This window comes from Bombyx mandarina, chromosome 16 (genome assembly GCF_030267445.1).
Source record: "Bombyx mandarina strain Sakado chromosome 16, ASM3026744v2".
NCBI lineage: Eukaryota > Metazoa > Arthropoda > Insecta > Lepidoptera > Bombycidae > Bombyx > Bombyx mandarina.
In genome coordinates, this window is record NC_143222.1 from 13,735,817 (window position 1) to 13,753,464 (window position 17,648).

General features: G+C 42.7%; 1 protein-coding gene across 5 annotated transcripts in view; it reads left to right on the plus strand.

Moving 5' to 3' along the window:
* Positions 1 to 17,648, plus strand: part of cut (homeobox protein, cut) — a 182,117-nt gene that overhangs the window by 144,454 nt on the left and 20,015 nt on the right. For 4 of the 5 annotated variants that reach the window (XM_028171142.2, XM_028171143.2, XM_028171145.2 and 1 more), the window contains 3 exons: positions 1,208 to 1,389; positions 13,527 to 13,681; positions 14,619 to 15,131. In XM_028171142.2, coding sequence (XP_028026943.2) covers positions 1,208 to 1,389; positions 13,527 to 13,681; positions 14,619 to 15,131 — 850 coding nt within the window. The remainder of the gene's footprint in view (positions 1 to 1,207; positions 1,390 to 13,526; positions 13,682 to 14,618; positions 15,132 to 17,648) is intronic. The other variant, XM_028171146.2, reaches the window with a different exon arrangement.

Genomic DNA, 17,648 nt, shown 5'->3' on the forward strand with positions numbered 1-17,648 from the left:
TTATGCGTATCAAACAAAAACGCGAAGATTTGTTTGACGAATTCAATCATTTTGTTGTGAATGTAAATTAAGTTTTATTACTTTAAAAATGGCCGACCATGTAACAGATGACACACACACACAGTCAGTAGTTGTCGCGCGTTGGTTGCTGAGTCGTTGTTCGGTCGTATACCGAATGCAGTTACTGTCAGTGTCAGCACAGACGAAGCTTTTTCTTGGTTTGTTTTATTCATTCTTCTAAATTAACTTACAATAAAATACAACTTAAACACCACCTTCCGTATTAAATAAGAATACTATAAACACATTGATATCCAACTGTCCGTGAGCACAGCTGAGCAGACTTAGCGACGTGTGAATTCTAACAAGCTGTCTCCCGTGATATCTGATGTAGAAAGAGGGCCTTGCCGGGCCGTTATCCTTTTTTTTTTAGTCCAGGGGGAAAAACCTCTGACAAAAAGTGTCCGTGCCTAGAGGGTGCGCGGGGTATGCAGGTTTTGACGGTGAGAACGGACCGCGGGCCCAAGGATGTTTTTAGGTCCCTACCAAAGAACTCTCCTTACACTCACTCACCTGACCTCCGGTCCGCGTCAACATTACAACCAGACTCGCGTTCCTCCCCGAGGACACCCGACCGAGGCGATCGTCAACGATCAACGACGCCGGTCTCCGCGGTACGGGGGCCCGTCAGACCGACCAGGTAGTGCCTCTGGTGTTCTGGGATACCCCCCCTAGAACCAGCGCACCTGGTCGAAACGTGATACACCGCCGACCGGATTGCTCTTCCAGAGTACGTCCGGCGACGACGAAAACGCGGACCGTAGCTGCCAACGCGTCGTCCCGTCCTCCTGGTGCCAGCTCGCTGGAGTGACGGTAGCGTGCGACGCAGCCTCGACCCCATTAGGTCATCCGTGACCATTAGGAGGAGGAAGCCGCCTTCTTATATTGGTGGGAGCTGGACGAACGCCCTGCTCTAATCCCCGGCTCGGCGGCGGTTGTACGACGCCAAGAGGGAAGAAAAGTTTTCCCTCTCTCGCTCCCCCACCTCCTTCTGCAAGATAATGGACTCGTCCGGTCCCATCTTCGCAACGAGGACACAGCGCGGCAGTACGCGAGCGTGTCTCAAAAAGGCCCTCTAACCTAACTTAACAACTGCACCGACCGTTTTAGTTGTTCAACCAAGTAACTTGACTCGTTCTCTCCACAGATCGCTCAATTAGTAGAAGACGTAAGAAGACTGCAGGCGTCTCTGTCAGCATTGCAAGAAGCCCACGCACAACAGCTCCAGAGGCTGGAGGAGCGTCTAGATGAGAAGAAGCAACACATAGCGAGGCTGGAGGCGCGGCTGGACAACCAGAGGGACTATGACGATATCAAACGGGAGATCAGGTCAGCCACGGGTCTGCACGGTGCACTTTGTATACATGCTATTATCTTATATGCGTCAAATTGCAGATATGTAGTTGTGTAGATTACCTTAGACGTTACCATCTTAAAACCTTCACCGCCATATCCAAACATACAATTACCGCACGATAAGATCAGTGTCAGTACATTCATTTGGTTTGGTTTGATTATGTCAGTTTTACTAAAAGCAAAACACCCTGATACGAAAGAAGTTCTTGAAATCGAATGTAATATTGTTTATTGAAACTTTGTCACATTATAAATTCCCCTCGTGCTGACCGACGAGTACGTGTGAGCTCAAAACGTATCTGCGGAGAACATGCACATGTCACGCCCGCGCACGCTCGCTCGGACTTTGCGGTACACGTGTAATGTGTTGAAATCAATCAAAATGCGTGTTAGTAGCGTTAGTATCGGTTGGATGTGAGGCGCTCGCACGACCGCCAGCGCCGGCTAATAAAAACCCGATCGAGTGCACATCAAAGCGTCACCACCGACAATGACAACAAGTTCATTAGGCGCTGTTTGTACAGCCTGCCCTCGCGATCGTAAACCGTTAATCGTTGTTGTTGCGCGCCGGTCGCTTCCTTGCTCCTTTTGACTCGTTGTTTAAAAAACAACTTTTGACAACTTGAGCGTTTTTTCTTGTCTCCCGGAGCAAAGAGTTCGGTTTCTCTCGAAGTCAATAAAGTTAAGTGAGTCTTTGTTCGTGAATACATACTATAGTTGTTTTTGTTAGAAATAACCAAAGGTTTAGCCATAGACACGAGTTATAATATTTAAAAGTAAATGAGTCATTTAACTTCATTTAGTTTCAACTTCAGATCTTTAAGTTAAACAAAACGCTCCGTCTGTGATAAAACAAATGAATATATATTTAAATAAAATCTGTACATATATAAAAGAATTTACGACATTGTGTGTGCGTTGGATGCACGGCGCCACGCTATCAGTCAAAGGTATGCTGTGCAAACAAGATGCAGGTGTAACTTAACTCTCAAGTTATTTCTGTGTTTGACTTACAATGTTTCCTTTCTAAGCTGTGTCTTAATTAGATTGTTCATTTGACTTTTGTGATCTTGTAATGCGCCGGTGGTGAGTACTTACTCTCTGTATATGGACACCGACAATACCATGCCAGACCTCGTTCGAAGCAATGTCGTCGTAGTGCAATAACATTAATGGATGAATCTTTTTCGTTTATAAAATCTAAAATTTCTTTATAAAAATAAATAGGCAGCGGCTTGACTCTGCCCCTGGTATTTCTGAAGCCCATGGGCGACGGTAACCACTCACCATCAGGTGGGCCGTATGCTCGTCTGCCTACAAGGGCAAAAAAAAAACTGAAGGTGAGGGATAGGCGACGGGCGGCGGACGCGCAGTGCTCGCACGACCAACTTAATACAATTCAACTTAACACCCGCTTTACATAAACTTTACATTAATTAAACAATAAAACTGACTTAGAACTCGTATCTCGAGGTGGGTAGCGGTATCTATGTTGTTGATGTCTATGGGCTCTGGTAACCATTTAAGCAATAAAAAAATTCTAAAGAAAAAAAATCATATGCCATTAATAAAAAATAAAATCAAGTAGATACGCTTCGAATGTACACAGTATAAATTATACACAGTATAAATAGATCAGTAAGTACAGTCTGTTATCAGTCTCGTAGTTCCTCGGCCAGCTCAAGGCTCATGCATCACAGTTTCCCAACACTGCAAACACACCTAATCTCTGTACAAAGGTGAACGAACTGGTATTGCTTTATCAAGTTTATTAACACGTGCTCTTGCCGGGTAGCTCACTCGTTGTTGAGTACAGCTCGTGCTGACAATTAGGACTATACAACAAAAATTGGCTGACCTATCATTTGGGCAGTGAGGTGCTGAAACAAGAAAACGGTTTTCAAATCAATAAAGACATTCCACATATCTATTTAGCCTTGTCTACAACATAATGCGGGTGCGTTTTTACCAAAAAAATCCAAAACTCAATTCCTCTGTAACTGTGTATGGACTGTGGGGTGGAGGTCCCTGATGCTGTAGTCTAGTACGGCACGTCCTTGAAACAAGGCAAGACAGCCTTAGCGGCTCAGCGCCATCCCTGGCACAGCCAATAGACAATCAAGAACTAACGCACACTGTCGGGCTTAATATAGCAATACATACATCCGGTGCTGCCCTAGGTGAGCTTAATGCAGGTCTTTGGATTGTCGTAACCTACGTGGTCCATGGTCTACAACGCGGACGAACAAATTATCTGAGAGTCTCGTAAAGGATCCATCGATCTCGTACAAGGCTAACAATCGTTCATAGTCGGTCATTAACTCTTTAAGTACATAATAAACTTTTAAAAAATACGCTCCAGACGTACTACTACACACATACACCTGTATATATGTAAATTGAAAAATTACAGCACACCCATGCTTTGTGAAAAACGTCGTTTATTAGAATTATTTTGTCGGAGATATAACATATCTTTAGAATGCAACGGAAAAAACAGTTAAACAAGAAATTCAAGATAAAGTTCCGCAAATTGACTGAGTGCGATTATAGAGAAATGTCCACAGATTAGTTTGCACTGCATTCGCAATGTACTTTTAATGTTTTGTAATCTACATTACTCAAAACAGACTAAATAAATATATCACAATATAGCACATAGTTGGCATTGTCTGTGGTATTTGCGTAGCGAATGTAAATAGTGACGTGGTGGTACGAGTGAATGAATCATTGATGATTCATGACTAATCCATAGAATTTGAGCTAAACAGTGGATGGTCTGCCCTCCTTGCGCCGCCGAGCCCACGGACGACTTATGTAAACCACTTATAATCATCAGAGCAAACTGGGCTGTGAGTTTTTTCCCACTCGATATCAAATAAGAATTAAAAGTAATACAATTAGTTCACATTAAATTAATATAATTGGTAATACGATAACTTCAGTTGAACTATTAACAGTTTGCGGAAAGCACATAGCGCCGTGTAAACATATATAGTAACATGACATTAAGCATGAATCGACATTAAGCCGTACACCTAGGTATATAACTAAGAGGCAAAATTTCAAAACCTATAAAATTTCTAATTAATAAAAAATCATCAAAATAACATTTTAGTATCGATAATTACCTAATCAACTATTCTAACATTTTCGCGATTTCCCAACAATTTCCTTTTTTTAGTTAGCTTTCGCAATGGTAAAACAGACTGACCTGGGATAATAGCTATAAATATTTTGACAATATCCTGAAAAGCACCCCACGCTTTGTTTACAGTAAAATCATTTTTTCTTACACTATTTTTAATTTAAATTTATTTTCTATTTTTTAATTGGATTTTCTATAAAAGCGTATTTTTTTAGTTTTTTTAAACTATTATTTATATTTCATTTTTTAGTTGAAATGCAACGCAGACACTCCGGGTCTCAGGAAAACAAAAAATCGCTAATCCTGATTATCCTAGTAAGGATAACGGATCAAACAGTTTAAAAGATGACAATTCAATCATCGGTCCTTAATAAGTATATGCCAAATTTCGAGTTAATCCGACGTTTTGAAGACTTCAAAATCATGTTCAAAGATTCCGTTACATTCTAACATACATATGAAGCTAATAAAGCGTATTAATTATTACGATTTTTACCAAACTGCTATCGAACATAATGAGTACCGCCACCGCTGGATGCAAATAAGAAGATAAAAGTCGCGTCTACTTCTCTCGCCAATAAGTTTCTGGTGTTACCATGACTCCTCTCCACGAGTGCACGCAGCAGCTCACCAGCCTCCACATATCATATTTGATCGTGCACTTATGGCGGCTGTGTGTTGTAATTGTTTTAAAACTTTGAAATTTTTTCTTGAATTCATGCTAAAAAATCAAATTATTTCGTCGTTAACTTCTCTGAAACTTTGTGTAGGTACTTCAATGCTGCAGTCAGATGTGTAATTTTCGCTATTTTTTAAAACGACGACGGAATTTTTTTTTATTACATCGCTCGGTTCAAGTTATCATTAATTTTATCAGCATTTTGCTTAATGTAAAACAAGTCATCACGAAGCCGCAGGAAGCTTAAGGCTCCTTGATGGATTAATTTTGTGAGCGGTGAGCGCTTCAAGTCATGTACTCCAGAGGAGGTCCCCAGACGTATTCTTTACCTGGAACATTTCCACCATAATCGGTGGCCACTTGTGACACAATCTCTCACAGTCGTGTAGCATGTACACGCTAAACGGTTCGAGATATGGAATTTAGCATCCTACCCCCGTCCACAAACAGATCGTAACAAATAACGCTCCCTGAGAAATTATAATAGACGCTGTTTTTTTTTTTTCGTTTCCTGCTAACGTCAGTGGGAAATATAAATAGAATTATCGACGGATGTGTCTTTTTTTTTTCGATTGATAATGAATTTTTGTAGTTTCGATATCAATGTTTGTCGGTTTAATTAAGTTTTGTTGTATACATTTTGGGATATCCTAATAGTAAATGTTAACTAACTAAAATATACCTTTTTTTTTTTTTTAACGCTGGGGAATCCATTTACGGATACCCGGTCGAGGGGGGTAACGGACCGGGTTATGTCGGACTCCGGCGCCTCCTGAGAGGAAGAAGGGGAGAAGAGAAGGGCCTAAGAACCAAAATATACCTATGTTATTCAATTTGAGGAAATTGACAAAAGGTCTATAGTTTGAAATACCTATTGGAACATCATAAATTACATTCATATATTTAAAATATTCAGTAAAATAATTTTTTCACTCACGAAGATCGAAACTTGATATCGCATACTGAGCGAAATCTAAATAATTCGAACAAAAACCAATACATGAAATAGTGGCAATAATATCTACCTAGAAACGATTATCTAACATTAGCAATGTGCAATACGAAGCAATACGGAGTAATATGACACAATTGATCCGTTGTACGGCCGGGATTCGTTCCCACGTGTCGTGTTCCCGGTAATCAGTCAAAAGGCGATCAGTCAACATCCTCTACGAGATAATGCGAGTACCTACGGCCCGCTCCGCTAATATCAATTAAGTTCAGAATCAACAAATAGATGCGTGGCTTCTGCTTATCGTCATTACCGACGTCTCGCTGACGAGGCGCAACACGACACCCGCCCCGCCAGCGCGCGGCCGGCGAGCCTGCGTGATGCAACACAATATTAATTCAGGGAAACACCAATTATATCTAATCAATGAAAAAAGGCTTTATGCTCACAATACCGATGTAAATGTTCAAGATAAGTAACCGACATTTTTTTTTTAATTGCTATTGTAGGCAGACGAGCATACGGTCCACACGATGGTGAGTGATTACCGTCGCCCATGGACTTCGGCAATGTCAGGGGCAGACCGTCAAGTACTCTCCACAAGCCTCGTTTAAAGAAGGATATGTCATAGCGCTCCGGAAACACCGTGGAGGGGAGCTCATTTCAAAGCCGGATGGTACGTGAAAAGACCTCTGAAAACGCACTATGGATGAACACAATGGCTCCAGGTAGTATGGATGAACTCTACTCCGATGGCGGGCGGTGCGATGGTAAAAACGAGATGATGGTATCATCTCAAACAATAAGGTTTATGCTTTGCGGAGAGCTTTTGCGGTGCATTGCACTTTAACGTGCAATCATTTATGGGGACGACTCACTGCACGTGCCAACATACCATCAGAAAGATGTCTGAAAACATGAAGTGTAACCACATAGAATCAAATATGATAGTACATATGTTGGTTGTAACGTAATATTACGGTTTGTTGACATTAATAAATTAATAATAAATTAAAGCATTCTTTTACACAGGTACCAAAATATTTGTAAAGGTAAAGTAATTACCTAACAAGTCAATTAATTAATAAATCCGTGGTCCGCGGCACAGAACGAGCGTCACAAACAAGTGCCCGGTGCGCTAATAGAGACATCAATCCATAAACAGTTCATCATTCACTAAAACAAACATTATATTCGTGTTATAACCAATGTTAATGTGTTATTTTTACCAATATGGCGACCGATGACCGGCGTCTTTGATCATCAAAGACGTTCGGATCAAACGCGCCGACAGCGACAACATAAAACACAAGCAAACAACAATAAACACCATTTTTTTTAAAAAGTCATAAACTATCGAGTGTTTCATCACGGGAAATCGGACGTTATAAATATGTTTTAATGTTCATATATTGACGATATTATGAATTCGATTTTACGCAGAAAAGACTCAATAGTAACTTCATAACGTAGGTACACAATCCAGTACCCAAAATCGGACAAGACGATTGCATAAAAATATAATAGTTTTTAACCGGTTTTGTGGGTCGCCAATTGGTTTCAACAATGGCAGGAGTCAAACAATAATTTGTAAAATCACACCATGAGTTGCTGACTGATTGGCGCCACTTTAATTATCCTTTACATTTGATTCATATTTCATATAATAAATACAATATGTGTTATATCTACAATAAATTCACTAAAGTAGGTGCCATTGCCATACTTCTGCCATAAAGCACCCGTATTTCGCTGTATAGAATGGGAAATGATAATCATTTCTCGTAGTGTCAATGGTGTCCTAAAAACGGGTAACATCATTCATCGACACCCAAAAAATGTAGTAAATTTCGACTATTGCTATTTTTAAACATAGTCAATGATATGCATTGAAATTTCTAGTTGATCTTTCTTTCTGAATAATCCAACCTTTTTACGGAGTTGCGTGGTTCCTTGATTAATCGTGTTTTCTGTCTCACTTCTCCTTGACGATACGATGACTTCCATGATATTTGTTGATAATTTTTGCAAATTAACATGTGCAAAAAAGATTACACTATTTCCTGTACGAATCTTGTTTTACTATTTGCATACAAATTCATCTTACGTGTACGAAAGATGAAGGAAAGCGCCTCATCGTATGCTTCCCTTAAATTGTTTTATTCTAATGTGGTGTTTTATAATTCTAGTCCGCTTCCTACGATTTGTGAGGATAATCGCGTGCGATCACATTCACCATAAAATCACCGAAGGCACACGGTGAGCGATATAACCGTTGATACCTGATGACATAGTATCGGCTCACACGACACGCTGATAGAAAAATAAACGGAAAACACAATAGAAAAAAATCCATGTACCCATTCCAATTATTGCGGCGAACACGCGAACATTTGTCTCGTTTCCCATGATCGGAGCTCTCTAACAAAAGACGAGGGGAACATAGTAATCCTGTAAGATCTATAATTCCCGATATAAACAGTCGGAGGCACCTGTAGCGGTTTATTGCTTATTTATACTCGGCCTCTGAAGTCGGGATTAAGTTATAGCCAGCCTCCGAAGATTAAAGCTTAATAGAGGGTGGGAATAGATTGATTCCTGAGCGGTTCAGCGCCAAATCTGTGCGGAGGTCGCGGGACTCTGCTCACAGCTCTCTTACTCTCTCTCTCTCTCTTGTTGTCTTGTCGGCAACTCGACGTGATATCTTCAAAATTTGTTTGTGTTCACCGGCGCTATTTAATGTTCAGCGTTGTCAATTGTAAAGTAGTTAATGAGAGACATCTCGAGGTTGATATCGCCCGTTGTGTGTCATTAGTGATCAAACAAAAAGAATAAGTATCGCGCGAAGACATAGTCGCGTCCACAAAAACTGACTATGTTGACGTTGTTTGGGAAGAAAAACTTAAAATGTAAGAAAAGCAAATAACGAATCCAAGCATCGGTTATCTCGTGTTTAATTAACATTAAGCACACAAATGATTTACATATTCGTAGCGAGCGCTCGGCCGCGTCACTCGCGCTGCTCTGTTTGCCTCCTGAGTATCAATACGACGGGCCCGCGAGCCTATCGCGGACACCTGTCTCCGTTTGCTTAGGCGGGTGTTTGTCTAACATTTAACGAAAGTTTAGCCTAACACTGTCGCACACAAATTATCAACTAATTTACGTTTCCCGACTTTTTTTTGATGTAACGAACGCTCGCCCGCTATTGTCTCACTCACCTAGCTCTAGGAACTAGAGTCAACACGTCACTTTGTCGAACGAATGAGTTTGACCATTCCTTATATTGTTACATTGGGAACGCGAATGGTCGCAGAGGCGTTCAGGAATGTTATTGACCGATCGATCGGTTCCGATTGGTCAGCCGGTGCGGGAGGCGGAGCGCGCCTATCGTCGGCCGATCGCTCTGCTGATAATGGCTGGTGTTTGCGTCAGCGTCATTGTTTGAGAACACTCGACGAACACACAAAAAAGATAACAAAACAACGATTCGATCACTGACTGATTCTAATCTCCGATCGAATGAAGAGACTGACAAATGATACGTCTCCCGCGTTATTGTTAATATTTTTATCAGAAGTACGAGTATACAAGGAGGGACGTGGGGACGCATGGACCGTCAAAACGTCGCTCCGACCGCCGCGCCGAGAGCTCAGAAGGAATTCGTAATTAGCTAATCAATATTGAAGCATCCTTTTGCAGTTACTCCATAGAAATATGTCTTTGATATCTCGCGAGGAGTGCGAGGAGGGCGAGGTCTCCCCCGCCTCGAACGGAACGCGATCAATCAAAATCTGTTTGTAATTTTAAATGGTTCCTGACAACCGAGATAAAAAGCACATTCCGGCAATATTTTACTACAGAAATAACTTAAACCCGATTAGTAGGTACAAAGAGATCATTTATTTTATATATATAGATACGAGTAATCGAAATCATAGGAAAATTACTTTATGTTTGTTACATATATTGGACTTGTGCTTGGACCGCACCAAGCTAATGCTCTCATCCACAGTGCATTTCTAGAGATCTTTCTTGGCTCACACACTTTGCTCCAAGGTATACCGGCAAGCTGGACGTTTTTCAAACGAAGCTTGAACCAGTCCTAAATATCGGATAGCAGTACAACTCTGCCCCTGGTATTGATGTCCATAAGCATAGTTAACCACTTACACTTACTTAGCCAGCGCGCACTCTAAGAAGACGTGGACCATGCTTCACTTCCAATAACTGAACCGACTCCACAACACACATGATCTAAAGCTACAAAAACTAAACAATTAGGTCAGGAAGCTTTTAGAAGTTTAACGACCTAACGATTCTCACCCTACATGAGCTTAAAAGCTTCTTTGTCTTTAAGTCTTAAAACAGTTTGAATATTTAATAAGTAAGTGAAACGTTGCGCGTTTGTTACACTTCCCTTTTGTGAATAAACGTCTGAGTCAGTCACAAGAGGGCGCCGCGGAGCAGCCCCAAGCTTGGCCGGAGAGCTGGGAGCACGATCACAATCTTCCCAACTACTTCTTTTTAATGGTTATTTCGACTGTTTCTCGTTAAAACATTAGTCACAGTGAGAGGCAGCTAGACTGAACTCCTCTTGTGCCCTCCAACCATTCGCCTTCCGTATGTATTTAAAGGGGTCCTCAGTGACTGGCCGCGGTATAGCTCGACCCCGGATGACTCTGACATCAATAAACGACGGTGACCACTTACGACCGGGTAGCAGCAGGCTCATCTCCCTTTGTTCGAATTACGCAAGGCTCATGGAATAAATGACTCCACCAAATAATGAAAAATCAGACAACAACTTTGTAATTTTTTTTTGCTTAGATGGGTGGACGAGCTCACAGCTCACGTGGTGTTAAGTGGTTACTGGAGCCCATAGACATTTACAACGTAAATGCGCCACCCACCTTGAGATATAAGTTGTAAGGTCTCAGTATAGTTACAACGGCTACCTCACCCTTCAAGCCGAAACGTATTACGGCAGAAATAGGCGCGGTGGTGGTACCTACCCGTGCGGACTCACATGAGGTCCTACCACCAGTATTGGCCTAGTTCGGATAAAAATGTAAAAGTTAGCGTTTGGTTCCCGAAAACACCTTTTTTTAATTAAGCACCTCTTCGCAATATCATAACAACATCTCAAAACTCCAGGCGACATCGTTCAGCCAGCCTCCAGTAGGTACATGCAGAACTCGAACTATGTAAACATGTTGTAAGCGAAACGAAAACGCTTCTAATGTACAAAGTTTAAGAAATATCCTCATTAACATTCGCACGTGATACCTACTGGGATACAACTTGAATTTTGTTTAAGAAATCGATTCTTGGTCACGATATACTAATAGTACATTTAGAATGACCTGAAACAAATAATTAGGATGTAAACTTTTTGAATTAAGTCGAGGAGTCAGACTCGAGATGGTGTGTCCCGTCTGTCGAGATTTATTAGTTGGTATTGCAGGTCTACTCCGTTGTACACATGAGCTCAATCGCCTCTTAACTTGAAATCCTAATACTATAATCGAATATATTATATGTATGTCGTCTGAAATCAATTGTACTCAAATTACGTGCAATACATTCGAGATAATTACCTGCAGAGACCAGGGACCGCTCTCAACTCTAAACAATACAAAGCGACTAATTCTAATAGTCGTCCGCCCTCCCCCGTGCAGGTGGGAGGCCCCGTCCCCCACACTCGGGCGGCTGCGACCGATCAACGATTTAATTGCCGATAACTTATATCGTAATTAACCTGCAATTATTCTCTTCTAGCGCTCACACACACCTCTTGCGCTTCGTGAATTTAGTTTCATAGGTTAAATTTGTAAAGTCGCGCGTCGATTTTCTTCAAAATGTGTTAACGAATTACTTTTATGATAACGAAGTAAAAATGAGTGAAATAATTGAAGTTGGAACGCGAAATTAACAAAAGAAGTAAATATTACCTCATTTCTGTTCATAGCATATTAATTATAACAAATCGACACAATAGATACAGAATTATGTTTTTAAATACGTTGGACAATAAAAAGCTTGCTGAGACTTTAACACAAAAATACTCAAACTAATTAAAAATTCATCTTAATATTATTTTATTAATTTTGTTTCTTAAAATACCACTCATAAATAAGTGAACAAACTGAAGCATGTTGGATGTTTAAATATATTCGATTCGTGAGGCACAGATAGGACAAGCTGAAATTATCGGCGTAGAACGTAAAGGGCGCCTTATCTCCTAATAGCCCTGAGGTACCTTTCAAAAGGGACCAATCTCAATAAATTTATGAAAGGAGTATTGCCAATAAGGGCACCGGGATATCCTATTAATTAAAATACTTAATTAATTCACCTGAAATTGTTTTAATCAATTCAGTTTCGCTTAATTTATAAGTAGAGAGATATCTGAATCTGCGTTGGATACCTATATGTAGGTATGTATAGAATGAGAATTGTAACATCTTTATATTATGGTAGCTTTACATTTATTAGCGTGCTGTTGCATGCAACACCACTGTGTAAGAACGGGCTACACTGCGCTCGCGACGGCTGCTCGTGCCGAGCCGGCGTCTTGGTACCTCGTCCTTCTAAGGAGTGGCCGAGTGGCCTGCGATAGTTTACTCTGTCTAGCCACAGCATATACGAAATTTTAAGCTTTCTCGTTCTTCATATATGTGATACGAAATAAAATACGCTCTATAAAGCAAAGTACACTTCTATCTTATGACCATCTATGAATCAAATATTATAGTTATTGTGACAGAGATCCCCAAGACCCTGGCTCCCACAAGTTCGAATAGTGAACTGACACGCCATATACGCACCCTATTATTATTTTTTTTTTTTATTGCTTAGATGGATGGACGAGCTCACAGTCCACCTGATGTTAAGTGGTTACTGGAGCCCATAGACATCCACAACGTAAATGCGCCACCCACCTTGAGATACAAGTTCCAAGGTCTCAAGTATAGTAACGACGGCTGCCCCACCCTTCAAACCGAAACGCATTACTGCTTCACGGCAGAAATAGGCAGGGTGGTGGTACCGACCCGCGCGGACTCACAAGAGGTCCTACCACCAGTAATTACGCAAATTATAATTTTGCGGGTTTCATTTTTATTACACGATGTTATTCCTTCACCGTGGAAGTCAATCGTGAACATTTGTTGAGTACGTATTTCATTAGAAAAATTGGTACCCGCCTGCGGGATTCGAACACCGGTGCATCGCTCAACACGAATGCACCGGACGTCTTATCCGTTAGGCCACGACGACTTATTAGTTACTATGATGTGTAGCTAAAGTTAGTTGTGTTGTTGTCGCAGCATGCTTCGATCGTTGGACCTCGGCGCCGGCGAGCGGTCGTGCGACAGGTCCTTAGAGCGGAAGCCGGCGCCGCTCCGGTCGCCGAGCGCCGCGCCCACACTGGACGAGCGGAGCCCCGCCGAGCGCGAGCGCAGCGCCGAGCGACGAGACGCAGGTATGTGCTCACTCCTCATCCCATAACTTGACTAAATTTTGAGCGTCGATATAAAGCGACGGAGGGCGCCCGCCGCCGCCTGGCCTTCACCTGCCACTGACTCCATCCTCGGTACCGAAGGAAACGAGTTATCACAATCAGTCTTGATAGATTCGCACTTAAGATACGCTTCTCTGCGTTTACGGTGCAACCACGAACGGAAGATTCTAATCTTCGAAATCATAAAAACGATACTCCATGCTCTCGGTGAACTGTAATGACGCAAGCTCGCTGCATTACTTGAAATTCCGATGTTTGTCGTTTGTTTTTTTCTTAACGAAAACGTATTTAGTATTTTCGGAGAGCGTGACGATATGGCGCGAACTGTCGCCAGCCGGCTCACTTGTGACTTATAGTCTTAGGTACGTGTCGAACAATTATATATTCACACACGTTCTCAATTTGGTCAAGTTGTAAACGAACTGTTCTGTGTCTGTTTAACTGTAAACAATATCTTTAGATCGAGGACTTTATCATTACTAAACGATCGTTCGTCGATCGCAAAACGTTGAGACTTTTATCGTCCACGATCGATCCTAAGCGCGCCCCCGGCCCAGTGTGGGCTCCCGGGTCGGCGTGGACACGTGCGCTCGTCCGCGGCTAGTGCGCGCTCGTCTCCCTACACCGCCGCCGTAACGATCCACGCGCGGAGTACGAGGGCTCCATCCAGTTCCCACCACCTCGCCATGCCGCTCACGGACGCGCGTAACCGTTTCAAAACATTCAGCTCCAGCATTAGAATTCGACATGAGAGACGCCGCGCTCGCACTTAAAATTCGTAAGTCGTAGAATTGCGACGCTTACGTGCGCGACGACCTCCCCTCCCCCGCCCTCCCCGTAGCCCCGAGCCCCTCCGTCCCACTCCTCGTGTTCCCGCGTGACCGTGCTCTCATCGCAGGTGGCGAGGAGTGGCCCAGCACCCCACCGCCGCTCAACAACAACACGACCCATCACAACAACAACGGGCCCACGCCGCTGCCCCTCCCGCCGCCCAGCCCCTTCAGGTTCGAGGAGCACCGCCCCTATCGGTTCGCGGAGGACATGGGTCCGCTGCCGCCGGGGGCGCTGGTGGGTCGGCTGGGCGACTCGCTGATCCCCAAGGGCGACCCCATGGAGGCACGGCTGCAGGAAATGCTCCGATACAACATGGACAAGTACGCGAACAGCAACCTGGACACGCTGCACATCAGCCGCAAAGTGCGGGAGTTGCTGTCCGTGCACAACATCGGCCAAAGGCTGTTCGCCAAGTACGTGCTGGGCCTCTCGCAGGGCACGGTCTCCGAGCTGCTCTCAAAGCCGAAGCCCTGGGACAAGCTGACGGAGAAGGGCCGCGACTCGTACAGGAAGATGCACGCGTGGGCATGCGACGAGGCCGCCATCATGCTCCTCAAGTCTCTCATTCCTAAAAAAGGTACCGCTCTTGATATTTTACAACAGGGTAGTTAGTTAAACAGAAACAATCGGCTTAAAACTTCAGTATAAACACTGATTGCTAGAACAGTACATTGTCAGCGATCTGTTCATCCGCGCACATTACATGTCTTGAGTAAGCACTCCTATACGACATGGTGAGGTTAGTGCATCAGTCGTCATCAGAGCACTACGCAAAACGCTCTACGCACCTACGTACCATCCGTTCGAGATAGTTTACTTAGAGTCTAAAGGCAAACTAACCAAAATTATAATAAATTTCCATTCAGAGTACTTAGAATTGTTTAGCGCCATAATAAAATTAAGTATTAAATTAGTGAGTAGGATCGAACATACTGTTGCTGGTACAATTTCCGCTCCCCTTGGCGCAATCTTCCGAGCGACTTGACGCTATCGGAGCTCGACAACATACCTGACAATAGACCTCATCAATCACCGACTTCACCTCTTTCGTGCACCCGATAACCAAAACCACTAGACCTCCGATTAATATTGCAGTCAAAGGAGCAATGGATCTTGGCATTATTGACTGATCTTGCATCATAATTTATACTATTACGCTTGTTTTTAAGATGTAAGTATACCTAAGTTTAGGAGGCAGTCATTTTTAGTTGAAATATTGAATAAGTTTTCTTTGTCCTAGACTCGATTAAATACTAGCATTAAGTTATAATAAATTCAATTTCAAATTGTCGTATAATGTTAGTTTGCTGGCAAACAGTGAAATTGACGTAATAATACGTTAATAAATTGAAATTGAATTATTATCATGAACTTTTCACGCTTCCGATGCAACATTTTATGTTTTTGTGTTTTATACTTTTTTCCAATTTTTATATTTTTGTTTTCCCGACCTTGTCCTTTTGTACCCGTACCCGTTACCTCCGCGTGCAGGGCGCCGCGGGGGCAGGCTGAGGGGAGGGGGGCTCACACTCTGTGCTCTTACTCTCAGAACCGCATTAAATTCCATAAATCATTTTTACTTTTCTTTGACTTTTTTTTTCAGAAAACACTTAGGTATCTTTAATGATCATGACACTGGTTGATAGCGTTACGGGCGTCAAACTTAGTCATAAATCGCCTCTCTATACCTCGACGTAGCTCCGCTCACGCACGGGACGAGCTGGGTGTCAGAACAACCTGACTGTTAAAATTAAATCTATCCCGAGACACAACAAGAGAATCTATACGAAAAATCCTGCCAAAAAAAATAAAAAAAACCTAGCCAGAAATCGTAAAGCAGTGTACACATTAACGACAATGGAAACCGATGTATAAATCTGGATGAGACAATGGGCGAACGAGCGGCCGCCTTTGTCCACATCGATACGGACCCGGTTCAAATAGATTGAATTTCAGATAATTCGGGACATTTTCTTATTTTCCACGGAATTATGCTCCTCCCGTTGTTTCGTCCATTGTTTGCGGCTGGATCGGACGTGCCTTGTCTCTTTACACGTTTTCTAATTCGTAAATACGACGCACACAATAGATGACTATTTGAATCGTGTCCGCGTCCAGCTCGACACAGCATTAAGCTACTCAATTGTATGTTTTTTAATTTAGAACTCGCTTTCGCGTTCCTTCAAATTTGACGTCAATAAGTTCAAATACCGAGATTGCTGGTTAATTTTCACTGGTGGTAGAACCTCTTGGGAGTCCACACGGGTAGGTACCACCACCCCGCCTATTTCCGCCGTGAAGCAGTAATGCGTTTCGGTTCGAATGGTGGGGCAGCCGTTGTAACTATACTGAGACCTTAGAACTTATATCTCGAGGTGGGTGGCGCATTTACGTTGTAGATGTCTATGGGCTCTAGTAACCTCTTAACATCAGGTGGGCTGTGAGCTCGTCCATCCACCTAAGCAATAAATAAAAAAACCAACCGTGCCGATGGTAATGACGTCTAATGACAGCGCGCCGGTCTCGCTCGAGTCCGCTTCCGACACGTGGGAACCACTCCCTGACCACCACTTGACGCTCAACATAGGGACAGAATCAGCGTGCGTCAGCTACATATGCAAACACTTTGCATCTCTGCGTAGGTCGGATAGTAGTAGGTTCCTATTAACTCTCCCATGGAAGAAGTAAATAATTCGTAACGTTACAAAACATGTTTTACGACCGTGCAAACTCGCTGTGTGTGTATGAAACTCAAGTACCGGCCGCGAGTCGGCTGTCCGCGATTGTTTCGCAACACAACATTATGGATCCGTACCGTGGGAACTGGGAAAATTCACTGCAACGTAGGTAAATGACACAGTGCGTGGAGGACCGCTAGACGTGTAATAACATAATATCAGATGTTCGACCATACTACTCGTATAGAACGATGTACTGTGCACGGTGTACTCAATATAAGTACTTATTCAACATCAAATGTCACTGTTATAAACGGTTAACGATTGAAAACTGATTCGAAACTCCAAAATAAAACTGACTATGTATGTGTCTGATCTGTCTGTCTGACATGAGTTTTGTCTATTGCATTAAAGAT